Genomic DNA, 25,773 nt, shown 5'->3' with positions numbered 1-25,773 from the left:
ATTGACTTTAATTGCTTATGTAAAATAATGTTGTTTAAGGATTACATGTAAGCATTGTTCTTTCGTCGATATGGAACCAAAAAGTCGTTAATATACGGAGATATTAGCGAGCATTTAGAGAGATTGAAGCATCTTGTAACACTAAACACAAGGAGATATCGTGACAGATCAATAATACGACGTTGTCTCATGAGGAATCTTATGACTAGACACAGACCTGTATTGTTTATTTTCACATGTCTGACGGACTGTCTCAATAGTTTGAAATGTAAATAAGTTACGAGAGGACCCTCTTTTTATATTCACAAGTAGCTTTTGCTGATAGCTTTCATTCATGTTTATTAATTGTGCCCTTTACATAGAATTTTAATAATTCAAAGAAGGTTCACCTAAATGATTTTAATCTTAATAAATATAAATCTACCGTCACAATATTTGTCCGAGATGGACTCCTAAACTACTTAACCAATTTTAAATTAAATTGGCACCCCGTGAGCAGTCTGGTCACACTTAAGAGATAGGATAGCTTAGATCTGTAATTATAGTCGCAATTTTATTTTATTGCAAACTAGCGACCCGCCCCGGCTTCGCACGGGTGCAATGCTGATACTAAATACACTACAGAAAATTTGTGAACGTTGTATATAAAAATGTGGGTTATCCATAAGAGATAGACATATATCATCAGGGACTTTTTGTTATGTATATGCTATGGAATGGAAGCCTGGTTATCCATATTACAGGTTCTTACCTAGTTTGGAAACCAGTCTCCCAATACTGTTACTATATTAAGAATTATTATTGTTAATGTTTAAGGGAGAAAAATAAATAAATTATTATTATTATTATTACTATTTAATGGATGTTATTATACATATAAACCTTCCTCTTGAAGTTGACTCTATCTAATAAAAAAAACCGCATGAAAATCCGTTGCGTAGTTTCAAAGATTTAAGCATACAAAGGGACATAGGGACAGAGAAAGCGACTTTGTTTTATAATATGTAGTGATGAAGACAATTTTCCGCAGCTCAGAAAGTTCGCAAGAAGATTGATTTCTGCGTTTTGAATTAATTATAAATGCGAACAGTTCTCTTTATTGATGAGAGTCAATCAACGCATAACTTGGAAAATTATTTACGTATTTGTATCAGTGGAAAGGATATGAACCGATGGATTAGTTTCCCAAATTCCAGCTCAAATGTCTCATTAATTACGTATTTACGTAATTTAATTACGTATTTAAATTTCGTAGTTTGTAACATTTTCAAATTTAACGATTTAACCATAGTGTACCATGGTTTTTTTCGAGTATCTTCGTTTATAGTCGTGTATTTTCGTTTACGTTCGTTTATTTTCGTTTATTTTAGTTTATCTTTATTTTTCGATTACTTTCGAGTATCTTCGTTTATTTTCGTGTATTTTCGTTTTCTTTCGTTTATTTTCGTTTATTTTAGTTTATCTTTATTTTCCGCTTTCGAGTATCTTCGTTTATCTTCGTTTATCTTCGTGTATCTTCGTTTATCTTCGTTTATTTTCGTGTATTTTCGTTTATCTTCGTGTATGTTCGTGTATTTTCGTGTATTTTCGTGTATTTTCGTGTATTTTCGTGTATTTTCGTTTATCTTCGTGTATTTTCGTTTATCTTCGTGTATTTTCGTTTATCTTCGTGTATCTTCGTGTATTTTCGTGTATTTTCGTTTATCTCCGTGTATTTTCGTTTACTTTCATGTATTTTCGTTTATCTTTATTTTTCGATTACTTTCGAGTATCTTCGTTTATTTTCGTGTATTTTCATTTATATTTATTTTGTCACAATTATCTGTTAACTCTAAAAGATTCTAACAGATGACTGCATTGAGTAAGTAATCAATAGATGGCATTGCCATGGTAAATCGACAAACGTGTCATATAAGCTACAGTTCAATATCATGATTACCACGTGTTATTGAGGCTAAAGTATAAATTAAATATATTTTCTGAAACGGAGGAGAAACAAAGTTCGCGGGGGCAAGCTAGTATTATATAAAAATTCTAAATTCAATGCTCTTTGTCACAGTTTGAGGGAAATAACGCGCCATTTAGTCGGTGCATCTATCTGGTACAGCTGTGAAAGATCCATCAAGCTGTTAAAATGTATGTGGTTTTCCATACGTGGAACAACGTTTTTTATTATTTATATATATAATGTTTTTTGTTGAAATTGAACCTCTGGAGTGCGATTGCCGTCAAATTTAGCAATGCGGGCGATCCTGATAATATTTTAATAATTAATTTACACTTTGAAAATAATTTCTACTGGATATACAAGCATTTTATATCCACCATGGTTCATACTTATTTAATTTGACTTAATAGTTTGAGTAAATATCATTAAATATTTTTTGCTTTAATATTTTTATCGCATGCGGTACAGTGCGAGAAGTCTCACTTAATACTATTAAATATTGTGGAAATAATAATTATTTAATAACAAATACATCATTACTGAAAATGAAACATGCTAAAATCTAACTGCACGTTAGCAGTTATTAAAAAATAATCTGCGGTACCATACGAATTTTATAAAATTCCATAACAACGAGCACTTACTTTGAAGAGAAGTAGAACGAAAGAAAATATCTGTTCAATTTTATTGAAAAGTTAAATCAGCAATTCAGTCTCAATACACAGACATCATAAATGTTAGAACCGTCGACTGCTAATATTGGTTTTGTAACATTTAATAAGAACAGCTTCATTGAGGGTTATTTAATGATATTATAAGTATTTTGTTATTAAAACGTCTTATTTGTGTGTTCCATATAATATAATCTGTTATTGTGATTTGAAAGACTGGGTATAGCTGGAAAGTAAAATACCGTAAAAAAGATGTAAAAGAATACCGAGAGTTTTTTACTTACTTTACTCTGTCTTCTTTGCCGATGAGTAGGGATGCCTACAGGTTCAAATTTAATGACGTGGAATAAGGCTGATAAGAGACATGTTACGCTGTACTAACCTGCACTGGTCACGACATATACACTCGTATCAGTAGCACTACAGTTACACTCATGTCTTACACTCAATCAAAAGACGGTGGTGCGATCTTTCTATTTAATTTTTATCTACCCTACTTGTGTATTTATTACGATTAAATATAAACTTTTGTTAGATTTGGGTTTTTTAAATATTTTATTTATTTGATTAACTATTTAAGGACTTACACTGTTTTGTTTTGTTAAGTTGATTAATTATCAACATATAGGAAAGTACGTTCATCCCTAACACAGGTTCTAGAACTTAAAAGGGATGTACTAAAATGTAGATTTAAGACTTTTTACTTAATAAAGGAAATTTTTGTTTTTGTTGTTTGTTTGTTTGTTTAAAAGTGATACCTGTCTATGTAATAAACATATTTTTAGTGTTAAATAGTAGTGTTAAGTAGTAGTGTAGTTATTTACCATGTGGCTATTTAATTTTGTTATATTAAAGTATAAGCTGAAGGTATAGGCTTATTTCCGGCAAAGTTTGTATACTATAGAGAATTGAGATATATTCATACTTAGGTACACGTAATACATACTTTTAAATATTACAATTAAGAACGTAACACTTGAATTATTTCTAGTACGATTCAGAATACTGATTTAATAATAATGTGATAAGGTCAAAATCTGTCATCTTGGCAATTTGATTAGCTGATTGGTATCCGGGCCTCGCGTCAAAGGCAGACTAAATTACACAACCTTCCTGGCAATGAGAAAAGGGTCAATATTATTGCAATTTTAATAAAATCATATTTTATTTTATGGAATTTTAATTAACTTAGTTTAGGAACAAAACTTTAAAATGTGTAAAATAAAGAGAGGATGGTCATAGACTTTGACTCTGAAATTAGGATTCTTCGGTCTTAGAAGTAATGTCGAAAAATCCAAAGTCATGACCAATTTCAGAAAGGAAATGCTATTAAATAGCAGTATTATAGAATATGTAGCTGGATACTCGTAGGTACCTCGGACAGACAATAACTATGACAACAATTGACACAAGAATAAAAAAAAACATAGAAGAGCTTTTGTAGGCTTAGAGATGTCATGAAAAATAATTTAAAAAGCATGGTAATTAAAAAAAAATAAAACACGCCCATTAATGCGTGGCATACAAACCTACAGGTAAGTTAAAGATCGATGGATGGGAAGAAAATAATATATAAAATAAAGATGTTACTGTAAAAATAAATAAACTTAAGTCTAAACAGAATAGTGGAGAAATAATGTACAAAACTGGAAGGAAAAAAAACAATTTTGAAGGAAGACGAAGTTAATGAAATCGCAAGTAGTACTTAGCACATAGTGGTACAGTGCAGGCAGGAATGGAACGGATTTTTTGCCTTTGCCAAAAAAGGGTCACGTTTATATCTAAAACTATGTCTCGAAGTATTTAAACTTTCTATCAGACTTTACCATTATAAAACTTACGGTTTAGGGGCAATATAAGTAAACTTAAGAAGTACATCAGTTGTGGTCCATATAAATATATTTTACATTATTGTTTTAGCGTGCAAGTTCGTCATCCCATCGTTTTTTAGATAAGATCTCGATGTATCGCGAATTTTTATTTGATAATTACAAAAAATAAAAAAACAGAGTTTTGTTTTTAAATTATTGGTTATTTTCTTCACCTTTCTTATTCATAATAAAATTATCTGTGTGACGACACAATCTTTAGATCCGTCCTTAGTTACGATACGTATGCTATATAATCTGTTATTTAGCAATTAGTAAATGTACTTAAAATAACCCCAGAGTAAATACAGAATACCATTAACAAGGCAACAATTTCATTATTATACATATAGTGCAATCAATGTCGTTTATTCTCGCAACATAATTCCCAAGCTAGTTACACATCTGTACCGACACTGCACATATTTATTCGACGTAATTTAAAATAAACAGAACTGGATGTTTAACTGTGAATAGTAAGCAAATTTAATAAATTAGGTATAGATATTATCAGCCCTGTTGTAAAACGTGGTGATATAATATGTTGATATGTTTCATTTTAATATTTTTACTATTTATATTTATATGTAGGTTGATATATTTCATATTAATATTTATAATTACCATAATTTTCTTTATTATGAGGTTTAAGTTATTGAGTGTTTATTTTAGTTTAATTGCGTTTTTATTATACTGTTTTTTTTTTCTATTTTTATTGCCTATTTGTAATTTATATGTTCTATAAGTGTGTGTAAAATTTTAATCATATTTTTTAAGCACGCATGTAGTTTTAGAACTTTTAATTATACATATCAGAGCGTGAACTTGTTGAATTAAACTCCTTCAGGTCGCTGGAGCGATATTGATGATTTCTACGTGTGTGGTGGATGTGAGATTGGTTGATGGTTTAGATTTTTAATTATGTAGATGAATGTATTTAAGACGAATGTGTTTATTAAGAAAAGTACGTAGTCTTACATTTTTTATATTAGTTTTAAGAGAATAGAAGTTAGCAAAATATATACGGTGTGCTTAAGTAAATCTTTTATGATCATTCTTGAACATTTTAAAAAATGATAGATTAATTAATATATATAACAGATACAATTAATAACTGATTTAAGAAAACATAAGGCAGTAAGGTGGTATTTGTAATAGAATCCAATTGGATCTTAATTAATTTTTCATAATTAATAAAATAGCTAAAATAACCGCTTCTCAAGACACAGATGTACAGCTATACCATCATTTTTATTCAGTTTCAATTCGCTATATATCCTTTGTCAATGTCATACACGATAAGAACAAAATATTTAATTTTAATTTTATTCATGCTTCAAACATCACACATATTAAAACAAGGAAAATCAAACACTTATTATGAAATAAGATGTACGTACATGCGTGAATTATATAAGAACTTACGAACCTTGCAATTTTCTTGCAATCAATTAGCCCAGGATATCGCGGCACATAAATCCCAAGGAGACTTTGAATATAAAAGCTGACAGTACGCTTTTGAATATGAAAGAATGCTTACATTTGTCTTAAAAAATCGTTAGCTATTTGTAGCTATGAATAACTCCCTCAAATGAAGAATATCGTTCCAATATTACCATTGTCCTATTTTTATTTACAAATATAATTCGTCTTCGCATGAATTTGTTATGATATTATTTCATACATCAACCGACATGCTCGTTGTAACTAGATTTCAAATATAATTCTTCAAACTAGACAATATACTGAAGTGAAATGGAAATCGAGTTCGTTATTCAGAGCATATTTCCATCGGGAGCGTGTTCGCTTCCGCTAGTTATCCCGGGGGTACGGCTTCAGAACACAACTTGTGTTTTAACTGTCTTCCCACTTTTAGCAATGACTCTAATACTAGAAATCGGTTTGTCACCTGGTACTATTGAAAAGTATCATTAAAAAAATCAATTAATAATACGGGGACCTTTGCTGTACAAAAACTGCCAGCCGTATGGGCAAGAGCCCATCTGAGCTAAGTCTGGTTCTAACCTAAGGGTATCAACAGAGATAAACTTCATATAGTATTTTTCTTTTGTTTACAGTATTCAGCTGAAATATATGAAATATTACTTTTGTATTATTTGTGTATATATTTATTTTTTACTACAAAATACTGAGCCACAAAATAGGTTTTTGTTCAATTTATAAGTAGGACATATTGTCGTAAATTTTAACGACGTATATAAATATATGGTAATTATGGTTTTAATACTGTACTCACAATATGAAACTGAATACGCTGTTAAAATGACTTTATTATAATTTAGAATTATCTGCCAAAGGCAGTGAGTTATCTGTTATAATATTTCTGCATATTAATATATGACATTCTGAATACCCTTCAAAAGGGAGCCGATATGACTGAAGAGATGCGAGTGACATATTATCATTCATCTTCGATGGTTGTCACTTATACTGAAATTTTATTTAGTCTTTTTAATTTGACTATTATTGGGTATTACTAGTTATCAGTGTTATTACTATTAATTATAAGTAAAGCTTGTGTTAAAAATATATTAAAAAACGCAATATGTCAATAATAAAACATATTAGCATTCTCAATTTCATGTGAATATTATTGACACCAGATCCAAAATCAATGAATAAATAAATCCAAAATCAAATTAATAGATTATTAAAATATGACCCAAATTTGAAGCACGCGTAGACAATAGAGCACAGCTTGTAACAAAATATTCAGGCGTACTTCTATAATTAGATGTTGAAGCATAAGTGTCCTTATTTTATAATTACCGAGTGGCTATTATATTTTGAGAGCTTCGAACCGAGCGCTGAAATTGGTCACTTTACAAAATGTGTGCCTGAATGAGTCAAATTATAGCAGTGCTTCAATTAGTCGTTGTTATGAACAATGATGAAGAAATATTGTATTATAATTTTAATTTAACGTAATACAAGAGTCTTTCCTATAACTTTGATTTTGTTCCTTGCCATTGCTATGTCGTGGTACAATAACAGATGGTATGAAAAGATAAATGTCAGTATCAGCAACTCGAGAGGAAATTTTCTTGCTTGTGTATACCCTACTCTTGCGTCAAAATGTCTAGTGACTACATTCTGAATGAATTAATTTTATTTATCAGTCATTTTGACTGTACGCTTAAAATATTGAATAGTAATTACCACGGCTGATCGCAAAAACAACTTTAATTGTGGAAGATTTAGAATTATGTCCCTTAAACTTAACTGTGAATATAACGATAAACTATGTTTTCAAGCTTAGTCTTTGACGGAAGGCTTATCTAGGTCTTGGTAAAACTGTTTGAATTATTTTAAAATATAAAGTCGTAAGGTAGAACATTCAAGGTACATAATGTTGATACCGTGAACATCGAGTTTTATACCGACGCAGTTCCCGCTATCTCTAACATTAGCTTGTAAAGGAAGCTCTTTATCGGGCTCGATACATTACTTCGAATTACATGTATTTTGTAGGGAAGGCTTTAATGGAGTTACTGAGCTTTTTTTAGCGAATACGTGAATGTAAAACTACATTAATATATAATGTACTGAGACATTTGCTACTAAATTAATGTTTTTTGAGACAGTGGCAGTTTTGAGGGTGTGGCACTCTGTAGGAGAAAGCGTATTTATATTTTTGATGCCGTTTTTTGTTTGTACAGGAAAAAAGAATCCCAATAATTACAGTAACTTCGAAAAGCAAAGTAGAAATAATATTTGGTCGTCAGACGTAAATTTGCTTCTCTAATGTCCCTAGATTACGCCATAAATATATGAAACCACCGTGACCTCGCAGGCTGTTAAACACGCGAAACGTCGGATAAATTGAAAATTTTGTTAAATAATTATAAGTTAATAAATAAATAACAATAATACATAGCATCAATCTGGTAAAAAAGTGTTTTCTTTAAATGAGTAAAAGTTATGTTAATAAAAGACAATATGAAACCAGCTAAATATTGATCCTTATACATGTTTGTTTAGCATCAAAATGGCGTAAAGACACTCGCATAAGCATTAGTTATTGCCTCTATATAAATTGAAATGTTTCATCAATTTGTGAATGATAACAAATTCGTGAAAGCACTGAATAATTCATACATTTCGATCAATATTACGGTACATCGTAACGATCTCTTCCATTCCTTCTTATTGTTATAGCGTGGTTCCAACTAAATTATTATTGTTTTAACAGACATTTTTGACGCTTGAAATAGTTAAACGACATTTTAACCTCACACGCTAATGATGAATAGTTTGAATTATAGTGTTCTTAACTGTCTATAGTGGCTGTGAAGTTTTATACTGACATCGTTTTAGAGTTTAAATTGTCTCTTGACTTAACCATTAACGTTTTGGATTTGGAAAATATCCGAAGGAACAAGGAAAAAGGAACTAATTAGAAAGACATTTAAATAAAAAAAACGTCATTTGCTTTTATTAAGCTTTATTTTATACCACTGTGATTATAGATAATTTAAAATGGCCAGAGGATAAAAAAAATATTTTCTGAAGAAGCCAAAAATTATTTTCTACTGTTATTAATTATTTGCTTAATCGTAATCAAATATAATTTCATTGAGGAAAATCACTAAATCGTTGTACAAAACTCATTACAATACATTTCGACAAAATAATATGATAAATCTAAAATGAAATGAGCAAGCACAAAATAATTATTGGCTTCCCAACCACAGTTATCTACTATACATCTTATTTCTATATCTATATCAACACTTTATATAATATAATTTCTTTACATAACTGATCTATTTTAAAATATTTCGCTTATACACTTATCACATTTTGTAGCGATTGTTACGATGTTTGGCAATTCTAAAGCCAATCGTCCACCGCAAACTAAACTAAGCTAGTTATGCTTAGCTCGCACAGTTGAGCCAGTTTTTTATACATATGCGTTCACCTAAACTATGCCAGCTAAGTTACGTAAAATAGCCGAGCTGAGTCAAACTTAGTTGTATAGGCCCAACCGTAAATAAGTGAGCTAAACCAAGGCGCTCTCACTCCCAGTTTCATTATCCCTGTGGCGCTTTCGCTTCGAAGGCTTTTCGATAATTAATATCAATCATAGCGATGTCCTTGGTAAGCATTAAGTCAAGTCAGTTACAAGTAAGGTATTAAGTCATTAAACTGTTCTCTAGATAGTAACGATACGATAGTAATTTTCGTCGTCCAGAAGAAGAAAGTGTTAAATTTGCTACATTTACTAAATTTTTCCAGTATTTAATGTTTTTACTTATCCAATATCTGTGTTTGCGATTTATCTTTCTAAAATTAAAAATCTTCTTTTCCTATGAAGATTGTCTCTTCTTCCATCATGTGCCGTTAAATCAAGGTTTTAGCATAAACTGACCATCACTGCCATAGTTTATCGGATTCTTTGGTAGACGAACAAATTTAGTTTAGTTTAGTTCGCTAAGATTAGTTTTCACTTAGTTTAGTTGGCGGTGGATGATCGGCTTTACTCTGTGAAGAACTATGTGAAATTCTGGATTTTATAAATCCACGAGTCACTTACATTGCTCGTGCAGACTCTTTCTACTCGATCAGAGTGGGGCGTGGGATTAAAATTTCACTTTCAACGTTAAAATAATTCTATAATAATGTACTACATGCAAAAATAAATTTGTCTAGTAATTTGTATCTTCGTACCTCAGCGGAAAGACAATTTGTCAGAAAGAGACGAAAGAGAATTTAAGTAGAACCAGTGCAATAAGATCGATTATTTTTTTTAATAGAATGAGATAATGTAGAAATTAAAACAATTGTAACCTCTTGGCTGAGAGGAAATCGGTATGCTAAGTAAGTATTAATTTCAATGTTCATTCGAATTTCAGAGCGTACGCTCTGTACGTATACGTTGCTATAACTTAAGCTTACTATTAAAACACACTCTTTATTAGTCTGCAATTGTTGCAATAAACCTTACCCAACATGCACTTGATTCGACTATATTGTATTAGATCAATCGCCTTATAAAAATGCCCAACATCGTAACTTAATAGCTGATTCATACAACTGGCATCAAATTATAAATAAATTACAATATTATATATTTATATAAACAGAAAGATTTAATTTAAGCCCTCATTGTATGAATCAACCAGCAACAAAAATATCTACAATAGTCAGTGTATAGAGCTGCAGGAAGACATTCAACGCCTCATACAAGATTTGATTTTTGTAATCCAAATTAAGTCTACTGGAATAGATTACAAAAATAAAATCCCAGAGGCAATCACTATTATTAATTTTCACAGTGTAACACTATATACTTCATGAAACTAGTTCAATCGTTCAATTTAGAGGAATAAAGCCATATTTAATTGCTAGATATGAAAGCGATCGGAAGTTCGATCTTTAACTTCTTTATTTGGTGTATACGGAAAATGATTTTGATACAAACATTGATACAAATTTATATATTTCTTTACTGAATGAATTTTTATAATAGACAGTAAGCTCAGGTACAGATAGGTAGATGCGAAGGATTAAGTATAAAAGTCCTAAAAGCACAAATTTTCAAACATAAATATATCAGTAGTTGTATTTACATCATTAACGTTATGACCTGACACAAAAAGGACATTGGTACTTCATGCATTGAATTTTCATTAAAAAAAACATTAATCTAATAAATGGTACATCTGTAATGCATAGTCTTTGTGATATGCAGAGATAAGATTTTTCAAACAAATATTCTTCAGTCACATTCGCAATCGTTAGACTTTAACACGAAATAAAATAAATAGAATGATCAGGTAAATGGATCAGACACACCTCTTTTTCTATAGTCAGCTTATTGCAAGTAATATTGAGATTAAAAAGATTCCTTGAAGTTGGTTAGAGAAGCGGACGGGAAGAGGCATGTAACCAAGTAGTAAAAGACGTTGGCAAATTGCATTTTATAAAAAAATTAAAAATCTTTACTAACTTATGCAGTCTTTAAATTAGTTATTTGACGCTGAGATCTAGTTTAAAGATAAATAACGTTTTAAAATATATCTTTTGGCTCTTTACGCTATAGAGGGTAGTGCGTTACCTAAGTAAAGTAAACTCTGTCATACAAAAATATAGGTACATAAATAATTAATTGACCTGAAGGAAGCTTACATAAATAGGGTTCTTTCTAATATTCGTCTCTTTTTAGATATCTGATAAATTTCTACATTGAACACCATTTTGTTAAAAAAAAGAGCAAATATAAGGACAACCGTACACCTTGAAAGTGAGACGAACATAATTACAAAAATACTTATGCGTCTAGAAATCTTAGGGAATTTATACTAGGGTTATTCTAAGCTCTTGGATAAGGAAACTGTAACCAATAAGCCAAATTGGGGTGAAATTGTGAAGCGGGGTCGCCGTACCATTTGCGACACTTGTATCCGATTGAGGTTTCTTCAAAGTCAGCTCGTTCACTGCAACTGCCAAAAAGCATTAGAGATTCAGTGTCTATCTTTTTATGAGTTGTCGAAGTTTGCAAACTTTACCGCAATATTGTTTAAGAGGAATTTCCATACTTGGTAGTTTTGAAGCGGCTTGCGAATAAAGTTTTGACGCGAATTTTATTGTTCTTTTCGAAATGTAAACTACAAACATTTTTGTTTATTATTACATTTAAGGTTTTAATTATTTTTAATATAATAAATAATCTAGGGAGTAATCCATTTCTACTATTAAATTAAGAACAGACAACTGCAAAAATTGTGACGAATTAAAATCATTTTAGTTCTCAGAATTACAACACAAAGTAGAAACACAGACGAAAGTATATTTTAATGGAGCCCTACAATATAGTGGTAAAAACATTAACGGTAAGAAAAATATTGGTCTTCAAAATGGAAACGGAACATTTATTTTTCGTCCCGTCCTGGCTTAAAAGTTCTATTAATTGTAAGTCTAGAATCAAAGTTTACACTCCAATCCTCGTATAACGAATCGTATTTCGTACTTTGATTGCTGTTTTATTAAGCGATACGCTTAAATAAAGACCTGATCATTAAAGTTTATTAATCAGATTAAGGTTTTATCTTTAATGAGACGACAGAGCTACGATTTCGTTGATAAAAATCTACTGTCGTCCATAGCATACATTAACAAGAGGGATTAACGTTTTATACTTTCACGAGGTTTTTAACAAAAATTTAACTAAATAGTTAATTTACAGGGAAGTTAACGAAAAAGGCTATTTGATTAACAGTAAAAAAGTTATTGTAACTAAAAAAAACAAAAAAAAAAAACAGTGGCACCTCTTTAACGTCTGGGCCTCAGATTTCTGAATCTGTTTCATGATCAATCTTTAAAGGCAATTCGGTGATCAGCCTCCAGTGCCTGACACAAGTCGTCGACTTTTTAGGTCTAAGACATGTCGGTTTCCTCGCGATGTTTTCTGTCACCGTTCCAGCGATGTGCGCACATAGAAAAAAGTCCATTGGTGCACAGCCGAGGATCGAACCTACGACCTCAGGACTCGCACGCTGGAGCCACTAGGCCAACAGTGCTCATTGTAACTAAACTGTGGAATATTGTATGATACTGATGGTGTGATACAATGTTATTTAGAAATAAAATTAGTTACCCGTGACAGTCTGCTTCTTAATATCCGCGAAACGTTCTCCTGGTCCCACTTCTTCGGGTATGGTCGCTGTACATGTGAGCTGCAGACGCCCATGGGCTGGAGTTCGTAACTCAGCAATGGACACCCATAAGGATATGGGTGGTGGAGCTAATTCACGTGGTTTTTCGATCTAATATATTATTTAAATTAGTTACACGTATCCTTTTTAATTTAAATTAGTGTATGTTCTCGAATAATTTTATTAGAAAGCTCTAGGAATACATTTAATGAAAACCTATTCTGCAGGAGGCAAAATAATGATAAATAATATATATATAAAAATATAAAATAAAAAAATCGTTGCCATTATATTTATATAATAATAACGGCCTGAATCACTATTAACAACAAATATTCATTTCGGCTTGTGAAGAGGTACAATAATTGATGATCAAAACTAGTTAATGTTATTTTAATTATAATAATCATAAATCATTTATTTGCCAGAAAGTGGTCAATTAAATCCTCATAAAATAGGTATGCAAATGTCATATAAATTTTCAATACGTCATATAAGAAGAACATCAACAGAATGTCATAATAATAAGTTAAGCTATTTATAATTGTTGTGAAACTTATGGTGCAAATAGTCGCCCACGATATAAAGGCACTTTGCCTTCTAAAATTTAATCACCTTCCCCTTGAAAGCATTATACGGCCGTGTAATAACGTCTGGGAAGGTGATTAAATAGTTTGATGGAAAAATCTCTTCAATGCCACACCGATAATTTTTAATCTAGACTCTAGCTAATAGTTACTTACCTTCGCGACTTCCTCGTGGCCGTCCTTCAAGGTACATTTGCTGTGTTTAAGATTCGCCGGAGACGCGGTGGTCGTCTCACTCACCAGCGCCCAGTATTTGGCCGTGTAGTTTAACTCCGGTGCTATGTATCGATGTTGGTACTTCCGATGTCGGTTCCCCCCTCCTTTTGTCCTGGTGGAACTTGACACGCGGTATGAGAAGTACTTAATTGAGTCTTCAGGCACCTGGAATAATGTTACTGCTGGGTATTTAATGAATTTGTGTTCATACAGCCAGCTATTCTGACGAGATTAAGTTGACAAATTTTGCATCAAAATCCCGTTCGATGTTTGTTCACTTATTGGATGCTATAATGGTATATAACTAATACTAATCAAGGTTTTAAGTTTAGAATATTAAATTAATTGCATCTTACTAATGAAAAACTCATAACATCATGTTAAATTTTACTTTTCATACAGATTTTTGTTACACCTTGGTCTATCTTCAAAACAAATTTACAATAGAATACGTCTACCGTATACATTATTAAATTTGTGTCTGAACTTTGAACTTGTAAATATTGCTTTCGGCGGGTTAATTAAATCGTAATTATTATAATAACAATCCCCTAGTGAATTTTGGGGTGTTCAATAATAATAATGTTATTCAATCTACATTATCTTCAACCCAAATTAAGATTTAAAACATCAACATACATAATAGATATTTATTTAATATAATTTTTATATTTTAACGCTCGTTAAACGCTGAAAAAGAAAATAGATTTTTTGCTATATTCAATAGGGATAAAAATCTGAATCTTAAAATTTGCCGTGAAAAGGTACTAAATGTGTCGATTAGTGTGAACACGGCTATTGTGAATGTCGTGGTGGAAGAGTTAACGTAAGACGAAACCGTGTTTGATTATGATTGGTTAAAAGAATGTGTGAAGATGATTTACTGTTCCTTCAACCTAAAGGGAGCCTACTCGAACAGTCTAACTCCAACAACAGAACTGCGAATGGTAAGCTCCAGTGGCCAAGGTCGAAATGTTCTACATATCCTTAGCGGCCAAAATAACTTCGTTTGCACTTTTAAGGTATGACGTCATCGCAGTGATTTGTAAGCGCAGATTTTAGATGTCGCTACAAACTAAATATCAAGACGACAAGGACAAGAGGTGCTGTTGACCAATTACAATCGAACTTTTATAAATAGATAAAACGTGCTGTTGTGTTTAAAAGACAGGTCATGTTGGCCCTTCATTTAATGTATTTCTTATTAAAAACTAAGAATTATGTACCTTTTCATTATCAATGTACCAGATTAGTTTGGGAGCGGGGGCAGCCGGGGCGCTAGTACAATTCGCTCGAAGTAATCCTCCAACCACAACATCAGGCTTTCCGAAAGTTATTATTGGCGGGTGCTTTTGAGAATCTGCAGGTATAATATTCAAAGATATTTATAATATGAAAAATCGTGTAAAACAGTGTAAAATATTTCATAACTTCATTTTTATTTTCAACTCAACAAAGAAATGTAGGAGTTTTACTGACTTTAGTAAAACGTGATGTACCTTTAAGTGAAATAACGTCTGTTTTGGGGGCAAATTTCACACCATGCAACAATTTAAAAATGATATAGGAATGATATATATATATATTGAATATTATATTTAATGTATATATAAATTTTATTTGTATATGAAAATGCATTTATAGCACTCCAAAATATATAAGATATGTATATTCATGAATAACCATACACTATTCAATTCAATTCTATTCAAAGAGTTAAATTATATTAATTGCCCAAGAGATATCATTCGAGTTGTTCCTTTTGCATTAAATGCATATATAATCACATAATAATACTCACAGACAACCGTTAGTTGATGAGGAGGTGAAGCTGCTGTGAAAATTGGCGTTTCTAAAGACACCTCGCACCAATACAGCCCTGATGCAGTAGGGTCCAAGTTTTCCAAGGTTATGGAGTTTTCCGTTACGAGAGACATCTAGTAATATATATACAGTGTGTTTCAGCTTTATTCCTTAAAAATGTAGGAATTATATTTATCTTTGTTAATATCGTTAATAATTTTTATAGAATAGGGGGCAAACGGGCAGGAGGCTCATCTGATGTTAAGTGATATCTGTTTCCTAGCAAGAATTTGTTTGATGCAATACAATGCCCGATACATAAATATGATACATCAAAGGCATATTATGTTCTTGTCATGTCAAACACCCTTTAACACTCACTAACACACGCATGCGTACCCTTCCCCACTATCACAAACAAATACACACATACTCACATACACAATCCCTTACAAACTTCCTTTTTGTTATGTAGGTATATGACTTGCTATGGAATGGAAGCCTGGTTATCCATATTACAGGTTGTTACCTAGTTTGGAAATCAGTCTCCCAATACTGTCACTATATTATGAATTATTATTGTTAATGTTTAAGGGAGAAAAATAAATAAATTATTATTATTAAAATTATTATTAATATTCCCTTTCTATGTGGGCTGTTTACGAACAATAGCACACATAACCAGAACAATAAGTAATGATCGAATACTTCTCGTAATACAACAGTAAAGCTCTATACAAACACAGTCAGCATTCAATTTGCGTATTTTAATATAAAAAACATATAAATTGAAGTCTTTCGTGTTTGAATAGTATTCGTTACTATCAAATATATGGAAAACGTAACAACTATATTCATCATAGGATATAAGTAAATGTAGATTAAAACAAAAACAAATTGGGTATAAATTTGAACATGATTTGTTAATTGTTATAAATAATATATTATTAATTCGTTCGCACGTCGTGTCTGCCTTAAGCAGTATTAATATTTCAGACACATTTTTTTTACTTTAAAGGGTTCCCAAATCATACACATTGTAATGAATATTTTCTTAAAATGATTAAACACTTTTTTATCACAGATTAAGGGGCCTGTTTCACAATGTCCGGATAAGTTTCAAATAAGCTATTTGTTACTTATTGGTAGGATAAATAGTATTTTTGCGTTTCACGACTGTCAGATAGCGCTATAGGTCATGAAATTCGAAGTATCTTATTTTGAACTTTTATCTTTCTAATAATTTATGTGTTGCATAGCTATTTGGCACTTTATCCATACATTGTGAAACAGGCCTTTAGAGAACAGAACCAACGTTATTGGTTTTACTATTACTGAAAACCTGACGTGCTGGTAAATTTCACTTTTTAATTAATAAAAAATGTAGGCCTGTGTAATTTATAGATAAAAGTTATTGATATTTACAATACTTACATTAACCTTGCCTCCTTGAAAGGTATAATTGGTGTAAGGTGGTACCCGTTCTCGGACATATTGCAGGATCTTTGCACCGGAGCGCAGAAACTCCACTTTGTAGAGTAATTGCGGCGGGACCTGGTGGAGGCATCGTAGCTTCGCTGAACTGCCTCGCGCCACCCAACTTGGTGCCACCAACTTCACATCTACGTCCGTTGCTTGACTGTTGACTACAAAGAAACAACATACATTTTACGCGTATGGTAACTATTTATTTTGATATGTTTATTTAGTATTGAAAGTGTTATTTGTATATTTATTTTATTTAGGGACTGTTTCACAATGTATGGATGAAGTACCAAATAGCTATGCAACACATAAATTATTCGAAAGATAAAAGTTTCAAATAAGATACTTCGCGTTTCATGACGAATAGCGCTATCTGACAGTCGTGAAACGCAAAAACACCTTATCCTACCAATAAGTAATAAATAGCTTATTTGGAACTTATCCGGACATTGTGAAACAGACCCTTAATCATGAGTCAAGTACTTTATAAATGTACGAATTTTCGTTACTATTTTACTTACGTTGTTACAGAAATTATTTCATCATAACTATGAGACAATCTTGAACTATTCAAAGTAAAGTAATATATTCTGAACACATAAGAGAAAACTACACTTTCAATGTGGAAACGAGTATGTAGGAGCTTTGATATATTAAATCCATTATATAACTAGTTTGGCCATAAATACTGTGACATCAAAACTTTTCTTTTTTGACATTTTATTATTTTGTGAAAATGGATGTGAAAACTTCAGCCAAAATGTATTAAGATACAGTCATGGATTATGTTGTGAAAGATCTCAGCATCGTACTTTTTAAAAATATACCGTGGACTTTGCAGCATATCACAAGGTACGAACTACCCAAGCATGGCTTTTAACCAATATTACGGACTTTATAAGAGCTGCAGACCGGCCCTCATCTAGGCCCAGACATAAATTATATCAGTTTTAGAGGACATTGCCTGCTGTAAACGGCACGCCAACGATGAGTGTCTTAAAAGTTTTTGGAGCCAGCAGAGGCGATATTTTCTTTGGAAACGGTGCGTAAATTCATAGCTTCGTGGCCAAACAGATTAAAGGCCTGTATAAAAGCCAAAGGTCGCTATCTCGAATAGATTTATTATTGTGAGACCATAATAAATATATAGGTATAAATTTTAATAATAATACATTATATAATTAAAAAATGCATTTCGTTGGTAGTAGAACTTATGGCTGGTCTAGGTATTTAACATATAGTTACAAAAAAAAAACGCTCAAAAATAATAGGAAGTTAATTAAAGCATTAATGGCCCCGTTTGTTACTTGAAAGAATACTTAAACGGTCCTAACAAATAATGTAAACAGGCTAAATTTAGTGAACACAATTTTGCACTAAATAAAAGCACCCTCTGAGAAATAAAACTTAAAAGCGTCTTGCAACCAATTTTCGCCGGAGAATTAACGGTTAACCCTTGTCCACTGCATATATTCAACCACTTTTGGTTAATACCGCACTTAACACGCCAGAAGGTAAATGAATTCGGATTTAACGAATTTATTCAATTAATTATTGCACTTGGCTTCGACCACTTTAAAGCATGACTGTGAGATTAAAAAGCTTTCGAAAGCTTTTCAACGATGCTCGGATAAATTCAGTTAAAGCATATATAAATGGATTATGCTCTCATATGTTGAGTAAAAAGCGTATAAAATTTTACCTAAACCTATGTCATACATATGTTTTATGATCACACTTCACATCTCAAATATATTCCATAAAAGTCTTAAGTGTATCAAGCAACAGATAACAGACAACATTTTAACTAAGCAATGTCAAGTATGTATTAACAAATATGCTTCAATTGTTAAATTTTAACTGTGTTTAGAAGCTTTAAGATTTAATTGTAGCTAGTTGGATGCTTTCACAATGGTTTATAATAAAATATCGTCATAGTGCTCATAATTTCAATTTTTGTGTCTGGCGTGACAATATGTTATGTCATTGGTAAATATAAATAAAAGTTGTAATTTGTTCTAAGTTGTAGTTGTGGTCCACCTCATATACACTCCTTTTTTTTAAACTATGTACCTATATACTAATTACAAATTCTATTGAAAATATTTATTTGTATGTAATACACTTTTATGTACACTAATAAAAATATATAGCACTTGGAAGAAAGTTAGTCGAATGTTAAAACAAGTCTTATGTTGAGCCAATACTAAGAAAACTCATTAAGAGTGTAGCGAATTTTCAACTAATACAAGTTCTTAAGGCTTTTGGATCAACATGATTAAGTTGTTGAGGCTAAATTACGTGCTAAGAATATTCTTATAATTGACTAAAGTTTTAGCTGGTTTATAGGCTATTCAAGACCTTATTTTCATATATATATATATATATATATATATATAATAGTTATAATTTTGTCAATTACTTAGGTATAAGAGAGATGACTTAATATTTTTACATAGTTATGTAGCAATCATAATGACTGCTGCTGCGAAAGGCTTAAATATTAAACATAAATGTACCCGATTTCAGTACACATCATTCTGAGTTGTTTGTTTCTTGATACAGACTATGCTCAATATTATATAGATTTTATTACGTATTTTAAATCTATATAATAAGACGAGCTGCCATCTTTAACTTCGGAGCCTTAATTTTTAATTACGTTAATGCCTAGCGTACCTTTTTATTATACATCAAGATATAACATTTTGTTATGCTGCCGCAGAGACTATTATGTTTTCCGGAATAAAAACTTTTTAGATTGTATTGTATATATATGTAGATATATGTAGATGTATATTTGGTGTAATTCGTTTTGGCTATATATTAAGATTTATTTTATAGATATTTTTTAATGTAAATAGATATTTACATTAAAAAATATATGTGGATTATCCATAAATAGTTTTAAAAAAAGAATATACTTGGTATACATTTGGTATTGAATTGTTGCATCATCGACAACATCTTGGATAGCATCCATTGTCGTCTGTAAGAAAAACTCACCCCAATACCATATTCCTGGCAATATATCGTAGACAACATTTAATATTATACCTTTTCAACATCATATGCCTAAGGGTACATGGCAATGTTTTATATTTAAAGCGCATTAAACTCATAAAAGTTCTATAAATCCAATTGAATATGAACTATTTACCAAGCATCATTGCACTGGTGGTGCTTTTCAAAACTTTTAACCAAGCAGAGTAAGTACAACTTTAGCCCGAACAGAAATAGTTTTTGCTCGCGGCGTCACCCTTTGTTGAGTGAATGTTCGAAATTACGTTTTGAAAGGTATTTATGCATTGGAGCTTACAAATTATAACTTTTTAAAAACATTGGTAGCACTAGCTTATTACAAACAACATTGTCGTCGACGTCAAATTATTTGATTAAGATTTTAGGCATATATAATACAGGTTAAATCCTAAATATTCAACTTAGACCAATTCGACTAAGGGTCCTTCAAGAAAAGAGCGTACAAATTCTAAAAAGGCAGACAACGCAATCGCGAGCCCTCTAGCATCGAGTGTCCATGGGCCGCGGTATCACTTAACATCAGGTGAGCCTTCTGCCCGATTGCCGCCTGTTCTGTAAAAAAAAAATTGATAAAAACTAAACTTTCCTTTCCGTGTTTTCACAGCTGAAAAAATTGCGACAACAGAGTTTGCTTGTGTGATCACAATTTTGAGTGAGATGGATGACTCTGTGCTCACTTACACTTCCCACAGAATCAAGTTAAGGTAATTAGCTTAGAATCATGACAAATATGACTTTATTATGTTAGTCTAAGTCACGTTTAGCTTTTCAAAAGAAAATATTTTGGAACCATACCTTAACCTCTTGATGATCTCATGTATAATCGACCCGAAGACAGGCGGTTTATAATTATTTAGATTTATATCTCAGATTGTTTTTTCTTAGCATTAAGTATCAAAACATTTGGTATTGATCAATTTGTATCGGTTTTTCTTTTACATGATAATTATACCTTTGTGATTTATTTTAATCATAAATGAAAACTAATACATGGCATTTAATAATAACAATATACACTTAATATAATTGTAGTTAATTCTAATATACCTAGTAACTAACCTTAAAATTTAATAATTAAAATATATTATTAAAATTAGTCCCTTTAGGTAAGGTCCCGAAGATCTAGTATCTTCGGGACCGTAAGCGTTCCCTTTGAATGGCAAGACTATTTTTTTGTCCGAGGTAGCTGCCAGCTCTTCTGTCTCCTGTGATGTCGACTAACCTTTTTGCTATTTCCCTAAAAAGCTTCATGGCGCTAGGACATTTAATTTTCTAGCTACATTTAATTATGTATAATATATCATTCACAAGATTTATTATAAAGTTAATTGTACATTGTATGGCGTATCCCATTTCATGGAGGTACAGAAAGGGATTAAAAGAATTTTACTGTATGAAAAGAGATTTTACACAAAAAGAAGCAATTGAAATATTCATACCGGTAGTTTTCAATAGTGATCGATTTTTATACGCAATATAAACGTTTGCTTTTCATTTTGGCTACAATTTAGTAACAGATGGTACACCTAGCGGGTTTTATTAAAATTTTCGCTTTTGAATGTGAACATGTGAATTTTTATATAAATATTTTAGGCCGTGTTTTTTTGGATTTATAACATTCATGCTGTAATGTTGTGGTTGGCAAACTTGATTTACTATACACGAATTGTGAAAATACTTTTAAAGGTTGAACCACGTGTTTTGATTTATGAACTTAAACAACGAAGCATCCTAAGCAATATTTAGAATTAAAGAATTGCCTTGCCTTGACTTTTGCCACAAGGCTATATATTTCTCTATAAGAAGATACAAATGATGAATAAACAGATACTAAAATCTGAGGCCCAGACCTAAGATTATAACACGTCAGCATGTTTATTCGTATGATAAAAAACATCACGAGAAAACTAATATGTCTTACACACAAAAACCGACGGCGTGTGTCAAGCACAGAAAACTGACTCACCTACTTGCACATAAGATGATTAATGAAACACACGTAAAAATATATTACGAGATTTATACAAAAGTAATAGCTAAAAAAAATGCTTATACCATTGTGTTCAGTATAGAAGTATTCATTGTAAGCCAAAATCAGAAAAAAAACCCAGGAGTAAAATTGACATAAAATTGGTCCTTTGTAGGCCGATGAGGTTTTGTTTATCAATTTAATTTAAAGCTCTGGGGAACACGCTCAATGCCTCTATTGTATTTTTATGTCCTCAGCGAATACAGGAGATGAAAATTGTCTCAATGGCCGTTCAATGCCTCGGTGCACATAGGGCTATACGTTTTAATTAAAAACATTATGGTTTGAATTCAATCTGAGGTTTTGGCCGAATTATGATGCTTATCTTGAACTGAACATTTCGGTAAGTGTTACTTCTTCAAAACATTTTCTTATGATAAGTTTAAGTATATAATTATAAATTTATATTATTTTTACCTCTCGCCGAGAGTTTTCTATTATAATCAGTATCGTAGACATTGAATTTTGCTAGATTCAATTGGTTAAATTCGACGAAAGTAGTATGTTAAAGATACATAATAATTATTCAATTTTACTTCTATAAAATGTGTAAGTTTTTTGTGAAATATAAACAAATAAGTAGGTACATGTACTTTTTGTATATAATGTATGAAAATAGTTCGCCGAGATGTGTGAATATTGCCAATGTATTTTTTGTATAATCTAGTCTTTTCATTGTCATGAACGACATTACGTGTTCTAACATCCAAGTTTTCTTGTTCAAACAAAAACGCCTAACAATGTGTCATTAGGCTGCATAAGTTAGTAGGATGTGGGGTGCATACATAAGCTGTGATGTCATGCTTAGCCGGGCAAGACATCCGGTTATCCGGTTGTATAGCTCATGTCTGCCCGCTTCTTAGCTTAAAGCACTCTAGAGAATAAACTAAGTTATTTACCAGATTCTTTTCTTCTACGAGACAGCTACATACATTACAATATTGTAGTCCGACTACTAACTGACTACAATATTTATTCCATGTTATCCTTAGGTATCAGAAATTTCCCATCAACTTGATGATTATTACGTTCACATTTATATATATATGCATAAATGTTTTGAAGTTAGAAACGAATGTGTTGGGAAATTAAATTATTTACGTACGTTTTTTTTCAAGTTTCACCTCGTTTAGACTTCCACAAATATTTCAAGATCAAAATTTGACAAATTGGTCTTGCTAGAGTTTTTCCGAGACAAACGAATGAGTCTTCATATAATATTAGAATTTGATAATAGTGCTATAGTACTGTCATCAGCATTTTCTATAGAGAATATATATAAGTATAATTTAAAGGCAACTATTTATATAAAGCTACATAGCGGTGTGGGTACATTATGACGTCTCGCTTACCCGGACCCGGTTTAGATCCGGCTTGCATACAATAGTGAACCGGATGTAGGCTTCGATATAGTAGCGGATATAGGATATTCCTCCGCGCGAAAAACGGCTGCTAGCTGAACGTGACAAGTGACGTTAATATTCTTTAAACTTCAAATGAATACAATTTCTTTACAATTATGAAAATATTATTTGTTCATTTACAAAAGGCATTTTTAACATAAATCTTCCGTGTGATTTTGATTCATTATTCAAGTTTAGAAAATTGTCATTATTTATTGAGTTTACGACATCATACATAATTTTTAATTTTAGCTTCTAGTTCTATTTGCCTCTCAAGTGGCTGAAGTGATTTCGGACAAAAAATGATTTAAACATGATATTAAAGTACAAGACAAAATTGTTGAGAATCACCGGGGAAATCGTATAAAAGCAATTCCGCAACTCAATAACATTATTTCCTATGAATATCAATTTCTTCTGCGTCACTTACTTTTGACCTAAATTTCACTTCAATTTGCCTGAAAGCAAAATTATTGGTTACGATTTTATTTTTATGGGCGTATTCAAGGTTATTATATATTTAAATTTAACCTAAAAAAACATTACCAGGCCGGCAACGCACTTGCGAGCCCTCTGGCATTGAGAGAGTCCATGGGCGGCGGTATCACTTAACATCAGGTGAGCGTCGTGCCCCTTTGCAAAAAAAAAAAACATTTTTTCTATGATTTTTTTTAGGAAATACGAAACATTACCATCCGTTTATTTTAAAGTCTAGACTTTTACAACAGTCGTCTAATCTCTAGGATAAACACGCTCTCAATAGTTTGAAACCGCTATTATGGTCTGTAATATTTTATCATGTTTTCCGTATTCGAAAAACAATCGGTAGTAAATTGGCTCACAGTTTTGTGCGCGCTCGATTAGCTTCAAGATATGGTTTGCGCTCGAATGGACCCATGCGAGTGACACGTTAAGATACACAGATACGGATATAGGTATTTGAATTGTTTGCTTCGAGTGTTTTCAATTAGTACACTAAGGAGGCAATACTTGAGCTATAAAGAAAATTGAGAATTTTCTCAACGCTTATAGAAATAATAAACTTTTCAATAGATAAGACGAGGTTTGAAACAGAAGTTATATACGTATATTAACTCTTATTTACTGCGTATTGAAGCTTAAAACTGTAGAAACCTCCTCTAAAGAGGAAGAAAATATTTACTTTTTCAGAAGGGCTGTTACAATGACTGGTAAATTGTGGCCACGTGGTACCAGAAGCCCAGCCCAGCTAGACAGAGGAAATTATAATGACCGCGGGAGAAAATGTTTTTTTTTGGAATGGCTTTACCCATGAGGGATACATGTCAATATCATAAAACATTTTATTAACTGTTAAAATCTTAAAATATATATATAGATAAAATAAAGCTATATTATTTTTATTATTGACACTAGATTGAGATGTTTTGGTTTGTCGTGAACAGGGTTACGATCGTAACACGAATAAGATTAAACAAAAAGTTTTCAGTTTAAGATTTAAAAAGACTATCATTTCAACTAAAATAATAAGGGTAACATAATACACAACATCATTTTAGGTCCAATTCCGATGACAGACGAAGAAGATGATGAGTCGGTTAAGACGACGTTTGTGGTCAAACGTCAAACGTCAAACAAGGAAAAATATAATATTAATAATCTAGAAGTATCTAGATATATAGAACCAAGATTAATTATTTATTATTCCGGATTCTGTCCATAAAAGTCCTTGTTAAAAACTAATTGAATGTGCATAGTACTTTAAAAATGTTTAAGAGCAACTTAGTGGATAATCAGTAAATGTGAAATAGAACGGAACCAATTAATATACGCGCTAATGAAAGAGGCATATTGTATGCATCATTGGGTTTGCTTGTAATTATTGCATTGGCTTTTTACAGGAAAATATTTCAAACTTTTACCAGTTTATACTTGCCTATTAATGTGATTTTTAATTATACATTAATGTTTTTCCGAAGTCCTTAATTGATATTTAAAATGATTGGAAATTATTGAACCTTTGAGTTATACTCGATTTAGTTTAATGCATTGAAATGGCAAATA

At 31.4% G+C, this 25,773-nt stretch overlaps 1 protein-coding gene across 1 annotated transcript in view; it reads right to left on the bottom strand.

The window, feature by feature from the left end:
* Positions 1-9,030: 9,030 nt before the first annotated feature.
* LOC111001441 overlaps positions 9,031-25,773 on the bottom strand; it is a 31,444-nt gene continuing 14,701 nt past the window's right edge. Inside the window, exons 3-8 of the mRNA XM_022271341.2 lie at positions 17,206-17,417; positions 15,770-15,905; positions 15,195-15,328; positions 13,909-14,133; positions 13,108-13,276; positions 9,031-11,953 (exon numbers count right to left, since the gene is read on the bottom strand). Of these exons, the coding sequence (XP_022127033.2) occupies positions 11,808-11,953; positions 13,108-13,276; positions 13,909-14,133; positions 15,195-15,328; positions 15,770-15,905; positions 17,206-17,417 (1,022 nt within the window). The 3' untranslated portion in view covers positions 9,031-11,807. The remainder of the gene's footprint in view (positions 11,954-13,107; positions 13,277-13,908; positions 14,134-15,194; positions 15,329-15,769; positions 15,906-17,205; positions 17,418-25,773) is intronic.

Source organism: Pieris rapae, chromosome 9 (assembly GCF_905147795.1).
Source record: "Pieris rapae chromosome 9, ilPieRapa1.1, whole genome shotgun sequence".
Taxonomy (NCBI): Eukaryota; Metazoa; Arthropoda; class Insecta; order Lepidoptera; family Pieridae; genus Pieris; species Pieris rapae.
The sequence above is the reverse complement of the archived record's forward strand: the minus strand, read 5'-3'. Positions and strand labels throughout refer to the sequence as shown.